Raw genomic sequence first — 15,852 nt, forward strand, 5'->3', positions numbered from 1 at the left:
CACCTCCCTCCCCAAAGCCATCTCTCCTCCTACTTGGCATCCTCCGCCCCCCAAAAAGTGGCTCGCACCGCCATCTGGCAACTTGAAATTGAACGTCGACGGTGCTTGGAATGTGGACAGGAGAATAGGTGGCTACGGCGGGGTTTTTCGCGATGGTCGGGGCTGCTTTGTAGCGGCAAAATGTGGTCATTTCTTGAACGCTTTCTCTCCACTTCAGGCGGAAGCTTTGGCTTTTCCGCGAACTTCTGGTTTGGGCGTCAGTTAGGGGGTTTTCAAAATATCATATTTGAGTCAGATTCCCTCCGGATTGTGGAGGCTTCGAAGGATCCTTCCCCCAATCTGTCCTTAATTGGTCAGGTTGTCGAGGACATCATGACCCTTTTCTCCTCAATCACTGGAGCTTCATCAACCCATGCTCGATGCCAATCCAATGGAGTTGCTCACCGGCTTGACCGTGTCGGCGTTACATCTAGTCAATCTAGTGAATGGTTGGTTACACGCCAAGTGTAATCGTTGATTTACTTGTCGAGGATATGGTATCGCCTTAATTGGCTTTTGTAGCACTAATAGAACTTATCAATCCACTATCGTTACATTTACCAAACAAAAAAAAAAAACTCAAATACTTAGTTTAGTTTAAGTATGTTGTAAAATCAACTGTGTGCAATAGAATAAATGAAACAAGACTTAAAATTTATGAGGTTCCTCTACAGTCAGTGTGACTGAAGTACATCCTCGGAGCAATAGTAATGCTTTCATTATAATTTAGAATAATAAAAGTACAAAATAACTCTCATTATTCTCTCTTTTCCTCTTCCTCTATTTTTCTTTCCTCTTTCTTCTTTCACAATCTCTTCCGTGAACTTATCACCTAGGAGTTGTATGGGGTTTGTATTTATATAGAAAATACGAGTGGTGTGCAGCAAGTTTCAGCAGACAATAGAAGGACAAGTTGCTCGTTATTTAATTTTTTGAGTAGACATCCACTGTTTTAGAACAATGCACAAAATGTACACCATTATAGCCTAGTGCCTAGTGGGATTTGCCAACGTGGTATAAATAAATTAATAGTCAAGTTAAAAGTTTCACATTGAGTGCTTCTTTGACAATTAGACAGGAATGATGGTGCAGTTTCCTAATTGCAGAGGGCATTAATAGCTCAAATTTCCTTGCTTTATCTGGATAACGACAATTAAAAAAAATGCAATTGGCTAAAATAATGCAAAACAAAGGAGTAGTGCTAAAATAATGCAATTTTCGATCATTAGATATCGAATAAATTAAAGAATATCAATGATAAAAAAATTAATAAGAATGTGTAGAAGGTAAAATTAAGTGTGTGAATAGAATTATCCAAACTAAATTTTGATTGTCAAATTGATTAGACGTTTTTATACATTCTCTGAACCACCTTTATAGAATCACCATTTTACCCACATATACCCTTTTTTTTAACATTAATTAATTCAGCACTTGTATTTTATAGAATCATTAGAACACCCAATTTGCCTAAAGAAAAAGAGGTGATCTAGCTTTTCAAAATTGTCCTCATTTGCTTGAATTGTTCATCATGGTTTCATAGAAGGAAAAAGACTCCAAAAGATATTGGCACTTAGCTTGCTTTTGATTTTAAGCTACCATTTTGGCCATCGTTGATTTCTAGATTAATTACAAAAAAAACGAATCATCATGGATATTGCTTTAATTTGTGCCAAATGTGTAGCTCATTGGCTTTGCTTGCTCGCTTTGTTTTGTATAATTTTTTAATTTGTTTGATTTGAGGACGTTCCTGTTAGTGAATGCTCTCAATCAAAGTTCAGGTCTTTCTCTCAGTTGTTATATAAGTTTATCATTTAAATAAAGTTTTTTCTTGTACCATCGAGGCCTAAAAGATAAACCAAGTGACATGCGTCTTTGATTTTTTTCCTGTGGAAAACTAGAGTGGCAGACATGCAATGATATACTTTATATACATAATTTTCACTCAGGTTTCACGTGGTTTTCTAGCTTCTACTTCTGTATATGCTTTACTAGTCAAAAACGTTTTCCAGGAATATATAAGGTGAAAGGTGAACTAGTTCTTTTTTAAAATTCAAGTATGATATTCATTTCATAAAGGGAACACGTATAATTAGAGGAAAATGTGCTAATTAATTTAATTATAAGCTGTTAATTTCTTTCTTATTATTATATTCAAAGTTGATAGTCTAAAACACTTAATTTTTCGTCAACTTAAGTCACGTGACTTGCATGTGAAACATTTTAGATGGTAATACTGTCATTTTCTCACCTAAAAGCCTTTAAAGTTGCATACTTGGAATCTAATTTCTAATTTACCCTCCAAAATTCTCTGTACACTCTTTTTTGAAAAGTTAAGTCCTTAGACTCATGAAAAATTACCATCTACCCTCCAAAGTGTATCACGTGACTTAAATTGAGGAAAAATTTGAATAAAATAGCATCAAATCTAATATTAGGGATTTAATTGACAGCTTTTAACTTTAAGGACTGATTTTTCTGAAAAATAGTTTATAGACCTAATTTTCACTCAGATAATAATTCAAAGATATATATATATATATATACACACACACACATACACACACTGCGCGCGCGCGCGCGCGCGCTAACCAGAGAACCCAGAAGCCATGCATAACATGCTAACAGAATTTAAGAAAGTCCATACATATGACCTGGATGCCTACTTACAGCCTGTACTCTTGGCTACTTGTAACTGCAAATTAAATTATTTAATAGCTTCCTTCATGAGAAAGCATATCAAGATAATCTATGTGCTACCCCATTTGATAAGACTTTAACCAAGCATCTATTTAATAACTTAAACCCCATGTGGACAAAGTAACCTTTTTATCTACATCCTAGGCTCTAGACTCTACAAACTCTAGATGCAATGTCAGAAATATTTCAAACTTCTGTTAAACTCCCCATGCTAGACATTTCTCAGCCAGTATTGCACCCATCTTCTCTATCCTCTCTAGCTGAAGCCTTCAAAACATGGGGCTTCTTCCACATCACCAATCATGGGATCTCCAAAGATCTTTTCAGAAACCTATATTCGCTGTCAAATGACCTGTTCAGCCTCCCTTCTGATACCAAACTCAAACTTGGTCCTTCCTCTTCTGCCAAAACTTATACCCCTCACTTCATAGCCTCTCCCTACTTTGAAAGTCTTAGAGTTTCTGGCCCCAAGTTCTTTGATTCTGCTCAAAGTTCTGCACAAGTTCTCTTTGACCAACACAACTCTGAATTCAGGTATTATATCTGTAAAATATATATATACTGTATATATATATACATGTATATGTTTATGTAAATAAATAAAGATGCTTCTATTTACCTTTTCTTTATGTATATTTTTCTCCATCCTAATAGTTTAAAGTGCTCAGACCTTCATCCGAGGTCCTCTGTTTGATTTTCTCCTGCTTAATGTTGATTGTATCGAAAGAGATTTTTCCTGAGGTATATTTGCTTTTTGATTATTTGTTTCTACTAGTGAAATATTACAAGAATATGGGAGCAAGATGGCAGAACTATCGAAGAAGATCGTAAAGATTGCGCTGATGAGCTTGGGGGATGGATTGGAGAAGAAACATTACGAAACCGAATTCAAAAATTGCCATGGTTACTTGAGAGTGAACAACTACTCAAACCCTCCAGAAAGTTTGGAAGATCAACATCAAGAAGTTGAAGGACTTGGAATGCACACTGACATGAGCTGTGTGACAATTGTGTACCAAGAAGAAATCGGAGGGCTTCAAGTGAGATCAAAGGAGGGAAAGTGGATGGACATAACTCCATGTGAGGGGACCTTGGTGGTGAACATAGGAGACATGTTTCAAGCTTGGAGCAATGATAATTTGAGGTCATCAGAGCATAGAGTCATTTTAAAGCAGCCGAAAAATCGGTTTTCTTTGGCCTTTTTCTGGAGTTTTGAGGATGAGAAGGTGATATTTGCACCAGAAGATGTGGTGGGAGAAGGGAATGAGAGGATTTACAAGCCATTTGTTTGCTTGGATTATTTGAAGTTCAGAGAGAGCAATGAGAGAGGGAAGTTCGAAAAAGTTGGGTTTACCGTGAGGGATTTTGCAGGGATCGAACACAAAATTACCAACTGTGAAAGTTAAAAAAATGAAAATTGAACTCTCTCTTGTAATTAGTGTATGTGATTAAATTTGTATGTGCCTGTGTGCTTGTGCTTGGGGAGCTTTGACTTGTCTATATAGTTGATAGGAGAAGGATTTACAGTTGGAAAGCCCAACTTCCAACTTATAAATAGTCCTTGTATTTATCAATATTGTCCTAAGATTATGGTCCTTATTATAAGCATGTATTTAATTCGACGATCGAAAATTGGAAAGTGTGTGGCAAAAGTAAGGTTCTAAAAAAAAACTAGGCGTTAGTCAGACGACATGATGGGGCCTAGCGCCTAAGCGAACTAGCCTGATTTAAGTAAATCTATTATATTTCGTGTATATAAGTGTCTGTCTATACTTAAAATATATATAATTTCATCATAAACTACAAAGTAGAATGATATATATATATATATATATATATATATATATATATATGTTATGAAGTATTGGAACATAATATAATGTGTGTTCATTTCAGTATACAACAAGTCCCTAATAATTTATTGTAAAAAATAAAATGCAAAATGAAAGTTATCTATTTTCTGTCTAAGTGAGTTGCAACCTAGGCGGTCTAGGCACCCTTTCTTAATTTTCAAACGCCTAGATATTAATTAGGACGGTAGCCAGCCGCCTAGTGCCGAACAGTGGAAAAAAGTAAAAATGTGTGTGCATAACACCACCCTATATATTCAATTTGTTTGTTCATGTTTCACTTAATTCACGTTCCTCTAACTTAGGAATAGTTCATGTCCCCTTTTTACCATTCTCGGTCTCTTTCTATCTCTCTTCTCAAGTGATAAATGATGTAAGCGGTAGTTTATTCGGAGTAGAATTCTCTCCCTTCCTATTTCCCTCCCTGTCTCTCCCCTCTCTCACATTTTCCATTTTGTCTTTCCCTCTCCATAAAAAATTAATATAAGATGTTGATGTGGCTTAATCGTGACCGTTCAAATAAGAGGGGAGGAATGGGAAGAAAAAAAAGAAAGGAGAGAATCATACTTCAATTTCTTCTTCGTACCGCATTATATTTCTTTGAAGAATTAATGAAAAAATTATTTAATTTTGATAAATGAAGATGGTGGCAACTTGGCATTATTGTTTGCCAAAGCATTTCAAATGAAGTAATCCAACTCCAAGTTACAATTTAGCGACATATTCAATGATGCAACCATTGAACTGTAAGCCATACATTGAAAAAGTCCCCCTTTTGTGCGGTGCTGATTAGGCCACAAAGTTTACTTAAGACATCTAATTTATTGATTAATGAACACATTATCTTTAATTCTTTGTCTCGAAAATGAAGGAGATCCCAAAATTGCTACACATCTTTCGCAAAAATTTTACGGTGCTTCAGAATTGGAGAAAAACTTAATGTTGATTTGTTTTGAAACATTTACAGTGGCAGTAACAGAAGTAACAGAGAAAAACTTATTACTTCATTAAAATCACATCAGATACTAGATAAGTTACATTGGAATTTGGATGTTCCATTTGTCCATCACATTCCATGAACAAAGTTACTACTAGTGAAGCTTAGTATCCAATTACAAGGTCAAACAGTAAAAATAGGAATGCATGTTAGAAACCAGATCAAACTGCCCCAGTTACTGCTACAGATTTATCATCAAGTAGCTACATTACTCTCCCTGCCTACAGAAATCCTACAACTACAAGTTTATTAGCTTTCTCCGGCTTCTCAACACTTGCCGGCAATTTTCCAAAGCGCCTGCTTAATCATCCCCACCGGTGAGATCGCCGCTCCTCGAAACTGAAACCAATTCAGAAAGAGAACAGTTAATGTAGCAGCATCAGAATGTTTGGATATGAAAGCAAATCAACGTGAAGAATTAATGTTCAAACGGAGGACTTATGGATGTTGGATTGACTAATAATGTGAATGATTTGGGACGGGCATTTTAGATCAATGGATATGTTCTAGAGCCCGTTAGAATGCAACTACTAGTACCATTAAACATATTGTATTACGCCAGAAGGCTCAGAAGTACAAACCTTTGATTTAAGGTTCAACGTGAGAACACCGTCAAGGGTGGATGATTGGACAGAGTGTGCATCTAAGTACAGATTGTTAATGGCATCCATTATATCAAGCAAGATATATTCCCGGTAGGGGCATCTCATCCCTATCACAACCTCCTGCTCTTTTACACACACTTTCACATCTAGTGGCAAGCTTTCTCCGGGAACAAGCCTATTGAGATACGGGTCAGTTTCGTCGATGTCACAGGCCTTTCTCTTGTTTAATAAAGACTTTTTCACATTGTCCATCTTTGTTTTATCATAGTTGATTGATGTCTTCTCTACCCTGTTCAGGAATTTCCTTCTAGCAATCGCTTCCACGGTGTCCATGGAGGATTCCATCTCTTCTGCCCGTGCCCCAAGCTCTTTCAAGTACTTGATCGTATCATCAAGGATCGAAGCTTTATCAACCTGAAACAAAAATCAGTAAATTCAAATTATGGAAAGTATGTCCTTGCTAAATAGTAAATAGTACATGACAGAACATGAAGATTTAAGTCAAAATAAATGTAAATATGGTTTTCAAAGTTACCTCAGTGATGGAAGGAACCATTGACCTGAGGACAAACAATTTTTCACTCTCTCTCATTTTATCATGTTCCCTGTGAATATCGTCACCTTGCAAATTCGGAAGCACATTTTTTCCCGTATTTTCTTTTCCGGTCGCCCTAGGAGAGCGAACACCAGACATTAAAGGAACTGTGAACAGAATCTTCTTTAATATCTTCTGATGTACTGTTGGCCTACAACCACCAACAACTCCTTTCTTCCATTTCATAAAACTGGATTTGCAATCTCCATCACAAAAACATGGATTTTCAATCAACTTCGTTGAGCTTGCCAGAAGAGCAGAAAGAGTTCTTTTGTAGTGTACATGTTCATCAACAGATCCGAGATCCAAGGAACTTAGCTTTGTGTCATTGAAGTTTTGAAGTTCCTTTACATTGACATGGTTCACATTCTCGCATTTAGCAGAAGAGTGAGCCTTTCCTTGATTAACAAAAGCTTCAGATATGCAGTCACTAGAATTCATGGAATCTTGAACGCTGAAGTCTTCATCCATGAAATGCCAACTCTGAACCTGAGAAGCCGCATTGGTACCTTCAAGCATCATGGAGTCTTCTGTCTGATGATTGTGATCACAACCATTAGAACATCCATAAGGAGAGTCCATGTTGACCTCTTCATGGTTTCCATGTAAATCGTTAATTCCCCTGTGATGAAATTTGATTTCTTCCGAAGGGGAATATAGGTTCTCTAAATCCAACGTATCAACTACATCATGGTCAACCTTGGCAACTATTTGCTCTGAATCATCGTCTGCTTTATGAGGGGCAGAGGAAGATTTCTCACAGCAATCGGGCTTTGAAAAATCTAGTAAGGAAGCCTTGATGTGTTGAATGAGATTAAGGTCCTCCATTACCTTTAGATATCACACAAGGAGAAGAATTACTTTAACGAAGACACAACTTAAGACAGTTAAAATAAATGGAAATTGAAAGTAATTTAACTAAAGAAGAGAAATTACCAGCTCAGTCACACCTAGCTCAATGACACCCCCCAGGTAGGGAAAGCAGACTACAGTCTGAAAGCAAAAGCGTTAAAAAAATATCACACTGATGACGTCGTGAAGTAAACTAACAAATAAAACATAATGTGAAATGAACCAGAAGATGAATACCACGGAGGAATCACTATACCTGAACAGATGCACTCTGTGAGCAACCATTGATATCCATCCATAGAAAAACAAGTGAACAGAGAAAACAATACCAGTCAGTTCACTTTCCAGCTCTTAATATTAGACAATCATAGGAGCTGAAATTAGCAGTAACTTCAAACAAATCACAGCCAAGAAAAACCAACCTTCGCCAGCAAAGAGCGAGAGAAAACTTTACTATCCGCATGTTGAGCATTGCACAACCAAATGGTCTGCCCAGTTGCCAGTGCTCTTCCTGGCAAACTATACAGAATGTGGAGAACTAAGTTACAAAATCATAATATGGAACATATAAGCTGACATGAAATCTAAAAGCGAAAGAAAGGAAAACACATAAATACATGCAAAGAGAAACATTAAGCAACAATGGAAATTTTTTAAACCAGTTGAAGAGATCAGTACAGTACCCTTCGCCAGGATTGAATACGAAGGACATGCAAAGCAAGTAATACCACTCGGCATCTGTGAGATCTTCCGGGGACAATGCAGCAGAAGGCGCCTTAGCTTGCTGCTCAGCCTCAGTCTCACCGTCTAGAAGAGACTTATACAGCTCTCTGAGTTGCACATTCCTCTGTAAACCCATTTTATCGGTTTTAATTTCCACGCCTTCAACTGTCTTTCGGGTTTTGATGTCTCCATTGTAGTACCCTTCACCCCATTCCAGCACCCTACAAAATAGTGATCATAATTTAAAGCTAAACACAAATCATCCTGAGCAACAATAACTGATACCCACCTAAGAAAACCAAAAACATGGGTTGAAATTTGTTGAATTCCTAGCCAAGTAGGCAAGTACTTTACCCTGTAAATAGGACATTTTCACTTTTCAAACTACCATTTACCAGTTTTCCTTCCAAATTAATTTTATTCTTTCGCTTTCAAAGGGATTTAAGCTCAAATGCAGGACCTGAAATTCGCTTTACCGGAGCGTTTAAGTACTTAAACAACATGAGATCCATATTAATCTCATCCATTTTTGTACTGCAGAACAACTCCATTTCCAGTACAGAAAAAACTAGTATACCCCATTTAGCCTAGGTCTCACTAGAAAGGGAAGTTGGTATATCTTGGACACAAAAACTTTTCCCATAAAATGTACAAACAGATAGCATTCATCCAAATACTTAATTTAACCACCATAAACATCCCCACACAGAAATATCAGAAAACAAGACAAACTGAAAATTCACCAAAGAAACCAAATTAAAATTAATATTAAAAAAGCATATTACCCTTGTTGTGTAGTTGACAAGGACCAGAAAATTGCATAGCTCCACTTAATACTCCTCACAGCAACAGCAAACTGTTTTCTCAGATTCTCTCGCACCCTCTCATGGTTCTGAGCCATATTTTCCTACAAATGTAATTCAACTTACACAAGGAAAAAAACCCACCAAGCTCATCAGCCAAGAGAAAAGAAAACTTGGGTTTTTATTCTGGAATTTGGTTTTAGCTGAATGCCATTAGTGATTTCTGCAGAAAACCCATGAATTATATCAGAGTTTTGGGGGGGATTTCAGTGAAGTATGGCATATATTTCAGAGTTCTTTGGAGGCCAGAAAACCAGAAGGCTACAAAATTTAGGTTTGGAGTTTATCTTGGTACTATACTCTACAAGAAAACTGTGAAGTATGACTTTTTGTGGTGGTGGTAAAGCCAATGACTGGACTGGCAATGGAATGAAAGTGTGTTGGATTAAGTAATTTATATTCCTGTGAAACAAAAGGAGTAATTTACTTGGTTCCAAACCCAATGTTGGACTTAACTTCTTAATGAGGCTTCTGTATTTAGAAACCATATATTTTTATTTGTCCTATCAGCATTCTACAGTATCTATACTATTTATTTATTAATAGAACATTTTTTTGTTAATTAAAACTCTACTAAATTACCACTACCAAACAAAAACAAAAATCAGAGACAATTTAGTAATTACATACAACATGAATTTTGTTGTTTTCTACTTCACCTCCACAGTTAGGTAAACATAACAGGTCGTATTCATAAATTTAAAAAATAAGTCAATTTATTTTACCTCTCTTAAGCACACCCGTAAGGGTGCGTACCATTTGCTAGTATTTATTAAAGACAAGGTTCGTTGGAAAATATACTATTTTAGTTTTACAATTGAATTTGAATACATATGAGAGAATTCATTGTTTTAACAAACTTAGCTAAGCTTAAGTTTGGAAAAAAAATTATGTTTTATTTCTTTCTTATAGCGCTAAATTTTAAAGATTTTAGAAAAACCAAATTTGTAGAGAAGAGATTTTGAATTTGAGTGAACAAGTGATCATGCACTTACCTAATCAATTGGACCAACCGACGTCTACATACGTTCTTGAGTTCGCGAGTTTAATACAAGCGTAATTCAAAAATTCCAGGCTGCATTATGTCAATGTCAATGTGCCCCGCGATGGTCGTGATGGTGTTGTAACATGAAAAGCAATTTTATATGCTATCATCATGTTTATGACACGTAATAAATCATGTGGTGGCTTGAGATTACTTTTGTAAAAGGTGTTCATCAACTAGAAGTGTTTTATTGGAAATTATGTTAAATAATTTATTAAAGTATTAATTGTTTTATGTGGTCTTTTATGACTTAGAAGCATTTTTAAATTATTTTGTCAGAGTTCAAATTATTTTAAGTTGTCATGTGGCTCTTTCAAAAGTATCCTCAAACATATCAAAAAATGCATTGTTCTTAAGTGAGCTAGAACAATAATTCAAGGCTTCATTTGGTGTATAATATTGAATTAAATTAGATTAATAACTCACTGTATACAACTTTCAAACTTTGTTTGATTTAAAGGTAGAAGATAGATTTATCATAAACAAAACGTATCCCTCTCAACCCTATCATTTTTGTAAAGAGAAATGATAGAGTTTGATCGTCTAATTTGTTTTCAACTTTCAACTTGAACAAAAATTTAAAATTTGACCTTCATTTCCTGATTAGCTTACATTGAATCTCGTTAATCATCTTGTTAATCTAATCATAAACAGAAGGCAAGGCCTTAGTGGTAAGAAATTATATTCCGACTAATACTGGAGAAGTTCGTTTGTTTATATTTCGTTCTAGAATGAACCACTAAAATTTGATGCAAATAACAAAAGATGATGAATGAGTTAAGATCATGATCTGTTGACAGTTTAGATTCCTCAAACAATAACAAGAAAATTATTTGAATAAGTATGTAAATATACAAAAGAAGTAGAGTAAATTGGATTCTCTTTCCTCATTTTCTCATCATTTTCTCTCATTTTTGTGTTATTGTTCCTATAAAAAAAATCAATATAATTTTAACGTAACTTACTTATAAACTTTCAAATAAAAAAATAATAATAAAAAAAAAGGGGTGAGCAGAGAATTCTCGTCCCACGAGTTTTAGGCCACACAGAGGCCTATTTAAAGTTTGAGTTACTCCTTTCGGACGGACCATAGGTCGATAGTGATCAATGATGAATGTTGGCAATCAGATAGGCTGTGCACTTGCACCGATACACGTGATCAAAATTACATCTATTGGTTTTTGTGTCAGTCCAGATTTATAGCTAATTATTTCAAACGCGCGTGGTTGTGATGATGCCATGCGCACTTCTTATTATACATTATGAAAATTAATGTATTACATGACATGGCTACATACTAATATTTTATGAATAATATTAGATATATCAAAATTTTAAATCAAATTTACGTACAAAATAATATGTTACTAATAAAAAAATAAGTATATTAATTAACATTTAAATAATAATTTAATCATCAATAATCACATAATTCAAGTTATAAAATTTAATTTAAAATTTTAATCTCTTTAGTATTACCAATAACTTATTGTATTTAAAGAGATGGTTAAAAGATAGGAAAGCCAAGAGGCTATACAACAAGCTTTTTTTATAGTCTAAAATGTAGCTGTTCGAGGGTTACAAGTAGCCAGCCAACTAGGATATAGCTCGGTTACTGGAGAAGGACATTGCACACATTCGGGCTACAAGTGGCATATATTCCTTACATCATCTTTAAAGGAGATGTCAAATTTTAAACATAAAATTTAAATTTTGACAGCTTATGTGGTATTTGACATTTTTAAAGTTTTGTTCTCCAATCGATATATCAAATTAAATTATTATTTTATAAAATAAATTATTAAACTAATTAAAATTTAATAAAGGACATTTAAAGTTTAATCAGTAATCTGTTCATCTTTGAAAAGAAGAAAAAAGTATGATAATTGCATTGGTCAACTCAACATTAATTATAATAAATGATTAAACTAATTAAAAATTAATAAAATACATTTAATAATTAATATAAAAAAAAACATTTGAAGCTGCTGTCAAATTTGATAGCAACCTCTTTTGCTGCTAATCCATGTCATCGCCACATAAGATTTGACACTTCGGTTGGAGAATATTAGTGTGATTTTTTTTAACTACTATAACTGATGTGTACATTTTGACATTTACTTTGGAGATGCTCTTAGTTGTAGGTAGACTCACAATGTGAAGCCATGAGACTTTTGAGCAGCTATGTTAGAATTTTCTTCTCTTGCTTACCCTAAACACTCTTTATATGGACGGAAGTTTTAATGGCGTTGCCCAAAAATACCAATTGTCTACATTGTGACAAGGTTAAAGATCCAAATTCATGAATTTTTAATTTAAGGATAAAAGTGTAAATTTGGCCAAAGTGTATAAACTAATATTCCAATTTTCTCTAATTTGGATTATATCATAATATTGTTGGAGTAAAAAAACTCAAATTTATTTTTGTGGGTAAAAAGAGTTTATTTATTTACAAGCAACAATATATTGATATTTCATGAATAATCCTAAACAATACATAGGTGCAATTGGGGTACAATACTTTAGTGATCAAGAAAATTATATGGAGTAAATTTGCCCAAACAAAACAACAAAGTAAACCCTTAAACGGTTACCACATGTACCAAAACTTCATCATCACCCATACGAATCTGTAACAAAACGATAGATATAACAAATTTGTATCGATGCTTGCAAAAGGTCACTGTCGAATAGCGAGGCTACATAAAGTTATCGCATAAGCGAGACCACATAAAGTCATCGTAAGTAGACGAGACCATATAACACATTGCTCAATGCAAAAACCATATCTAGCCATTGTTGTAGCGCGGCCACAACACTCCCTAGGCGAGTTTATCCTCACAGTACAACAGAAGCAATTTAAAAAAAAAAAAACACACACACAATACCAAACTAGTCCTTAAAGTGCTCCCAAAAATTGCTCTTTATCCCGCCAATACTACACTAGGTAACCCAGATCTTGACCTCTAATATATTTGCTATCTTCCACCACACCCATATGCATTATATATGCACCCACCCACATCTTTGGCTCTTTTCTTTGTACTAATGTATGTCCACCTCGACCGAACCCACCACCATCATTTCATCAAACTCACCACAAACTCAAAAAAAAGAAAAAGAAAAGCTAGACAATCCATGAATCCAAACTTTAGAGCATATTTTATATCCCAATTTAAAAACCACTAGCGAGTTGTCACTGGAGTTTGTATATGTTTGTCCACTACTACATGATATAAATTATGACATTAAAGTTAGAGGGCAGCTATAATTTAATATCCAGTGTCGACTAGTACATAGATTCGTGTTTAATGTTGTCCTTCCACATTTTTGGTTTCTAGGTTTTGATTGGTGTTGCATGGTACGAAATTCAACCACAAGGGGAAAGCTACAGATCGCTGAAATTAATGTTGCTTCTGGTTTTAATAAATTACTGCTGTCAAAAGTGTAAATTATGAAGCTTATGACGACCAATAAAATGGCATAAGGAATTGATATGTCCTTGCTTGATTAGGGTTTCTCTCTCTTGAAAAACATAAATTCGGTTGCATGATATGTCGCGGTTCTTGTCAAAATTTGATACATATACAATTACAGAGAGGTGATTCGTACTCGAGCGTAGAGAAAAAAAAATTAGCGGCAAGTTGAATTTTTCATACTCTTAAGCTTTGCAAACCTGGACATACCCCAATTTGAGTCTCTTTGCTTGTTGTTTAGTTTAGATTACATTTTAATATACAACATTTTTTTGCTTTTAACTTATAAAGCTAAATACATGTGCATGACATATAAATAGAGAGGATCTTTTTCGGTGAGACCATTTACTGCCATGTTTTATAACTAATTCACTCATGTATTATTGCATGTGTAGATTTCTTATTAGTGCTAAAAAACTTCTACCGCCTCTTTATTCATTGTTCGAAGGAGAATAATATTGTTGAATGTTGTTGATTGTCCCGATAAATGTGACTCTAAACTCTAATTTTTCATTGTGACCGGAATACGAGTGTAGATCACATGTTTTTATATAAATAGTGGAAAATTTTACTTTTTAAGTTATTAACTTTTTAACACATATATCCTACAATTTGTATAATGACACGTGGTGTACCATTCCGCCGATCACATTGAAAAGTCTCTCGTTCACAGTTGTTGATTGTCTGGATAAATAAGACTTTCTTTTTTAACTCATCATTTAGTTTCGGCTTCAAACCCTCTTTCTCCTTAATCAGCAGTATTTTCTAAGTAATATTAGTAGTCAACTCACAAAAGAATAGCAATCACATGGCGATAGATACATAATCCAAATGACGGTGTACCCTGATTATCTTTTTCTTCGTTTTCACACCCTCCCACATGTCACATGTGTCTTTGTCTTGAGCTTTGACTACTTGAGGGAATTTGATAAACAGGATGTGCCTCAAATGAATCAGTCCCGAGCTGAAAGGGGTTTGGAATTTTGCCTTGCATGCATGGTGCCTTTCTTGGACCTTTTCGTCTTTGTCTTCGTCTTCATCCTCTGCTGTTCTGCTTTTCATTTGCTATATACTCTTGTCCCTTTGTTTTCTAGTTCCCTGTTCAGAGGAAGAAAACATATGACAACAACAATAAAAATCAAAACCCAGTCACGGGCTCGTATAGAAGGATTCTGTCTTGCTACTTTTATTAGAAAAATAATATTATTATTAATAACGACCCTATGTCCTATATTTTGAATTTTTGTTGAAGGAATATTATACACAAGAAAATAATAAAGAGATCAGTTATTTAGACCACATGTCACAAATTAAACTCGTTAAACAAGCACTTAAGTAATACTTCAATCATCAACATCAATGTTATGTGTTTTACAAAATATGCTTTAAGTAAATGATCTACCTAACATTACTTATACACATACAGAGGAGCGCTCAATACTCAAGTATTACCTAGTTAGTAGTTTAATATAGCATTAACAACTGATTTAGGTCAAATATTTTTATAATTTGAACCCACCTCTGGTCCAACATAAATAATATATTAAAAAACACAGTAACCGAATTTAAGAAAATAAATAAAACCAAAATTTATGAAAATTTTGATTAAAAGAACTTCAATGCAAAATTTATACTTTTATATTTGCTCATTTGTTATGCGAATATTTGTAAATTTGTGGGGTTTGAAAAATGAGAAAACGGATCTTGGGGACATGGAATAATCCAACCTCGATCTTGGCAGATGTTTTGCGTAAGGAGTCCAACCCTACACGTAAACGATGGTCACTTGATTATTATGAGTAGAACGTCTCAAGTTCATCTCATATTGATGGTTAGCTCGATACCTTTTTAATGTTATATAATTATGTGACTTAATGTAAATTGCGCCTTTTGTACTTAATAATGGCAAATTGTACATAAAAAGAACTCATGTTCGTTATGGTGCCTTATGCAATGTGGGAGATTAATGGGTATTGTGGTTGTTAGTTAAGGTATCTAATAAATATTTCAAGCACGAAGATATATAGACTCAACAAACAAGAACACGACTAATGAACTATTCAAGTAATACAAAACAACTACTGAAACGCTACAAATGCATTATAAA

At 34.5% G+C, this 15,852-nt stretch overlaps 2 protein-coding genes across 2 annotated transcripts; one reads left to right on the plus strand and one right to left on the minus strand.

The window, feature by feature from the left end:
• Positions 1 to 2,911: 2,911 nt before the first annotated feature.
• On the plus strand, positions 2,912 to 4,410 carry LOC137719471 (gibberellin 20-oxidase-like protein). Its single transcript, XM_068458506.1, has 2 exons — positions 2,912 to 3,273; positions 3,515 to 4,410. Exons 1-2 carry the CDS (start codon positions 2,912 to 2,914, stop codon positions 4,143 to 4,145), a joined length of 993 nt encoding a protein of 330 aa, XP_068314607.1. The 3' UTR covers positions 4,146 to 4,410.
• A 1,132-nt stretch (positions 4,411 to 5,542) lies between these two features.
• On the minus strand, positions 5,543 to 9,608 carry LOC137720413 (transcription factor EGL1-like). The gene is made up of 8 exons (XM_068459483.1): positions 9,147 to 9,608; positions 8,322 to 8,582; positions 8,061 to 8,157; positions 7,895 to 7,909; positions 7,723 to 7,779; positions 6,727 to 7,617; positions 6,168 to 6,605; positions 5,543 to 5,925 (listed from the first exon to the last, which is right to left on the minus strand). Exons 1-8 carry the CDS (start codon positions 9,260 to 9,262, stop codon positions 5,854 to 5,856), a joined length of 1,947 nt encoding a protein of 648 aa, XP_068315584.1. The 5' UTR covers positions 9,263 to 9,608; the 3' UTR covers positions 5,543 to 5,853.
• Positions 9,609 to 15,852: the final 6,244 nt, after the last annotated feature.

The sequence above is a fragment of the Pyrus communis genome, chromosome 16, assembly GCF_963583255.1.
Source record: "Pyrus communis chromosome 16, drPyrComm1.1, whole genome shotgun sequence".
Classification (NCBI taxonomy): domain Eukaryota; kingdom Viridiplantae; phylum Streptophyta; class Magnoliopsida; order Rosales; family Rosaceae; genus Pyrus; species Pyrus communis.

What these genes read in the sequence shown, in the direction of transcription:
- LOC137719471 (XM_068458506.1), top strand. Translation starts at nt 2,912, where the DNA reads ATGTCAGAAATATTTCAAACTTCTGTTAAACTCCCCATGCTAGACATT. An exon ending in CAACACAACTCTGAATTCAG is followed by an intron (nt 3,274 to 3,514) that starts GTATTATATCTG and finishes TGTTTCTACTAG; the next exon opens with TGAAATATTACAAGAATATG.
- LOC137720413 (XM_068459483.1), bottom strand. Translation starts at nt 9,262, where the DNA reads ATGGCTCAGAACCATGAGAGGGTGCGAGAGAATCTGAGAAAACAGTTT. An exon ending in GTATTCAATCCTGGCGAAGG is followed by an intron (nt 8,158 to 8,321) that starts GTACTGTACTGA and finishes CATTCTGTATAG; the next exon opens with TTTGCCAGGAAGAGCACTGG. An exon ending in CGTTGAACCTTAAATCAAAG is followed by an intron (nt 5,926 to 6,167) that starts GTTTGTACTTCT and finishes AATTGGTTTCAG; the next exon opens with TTTCGAGGAGCGGCGATCTC.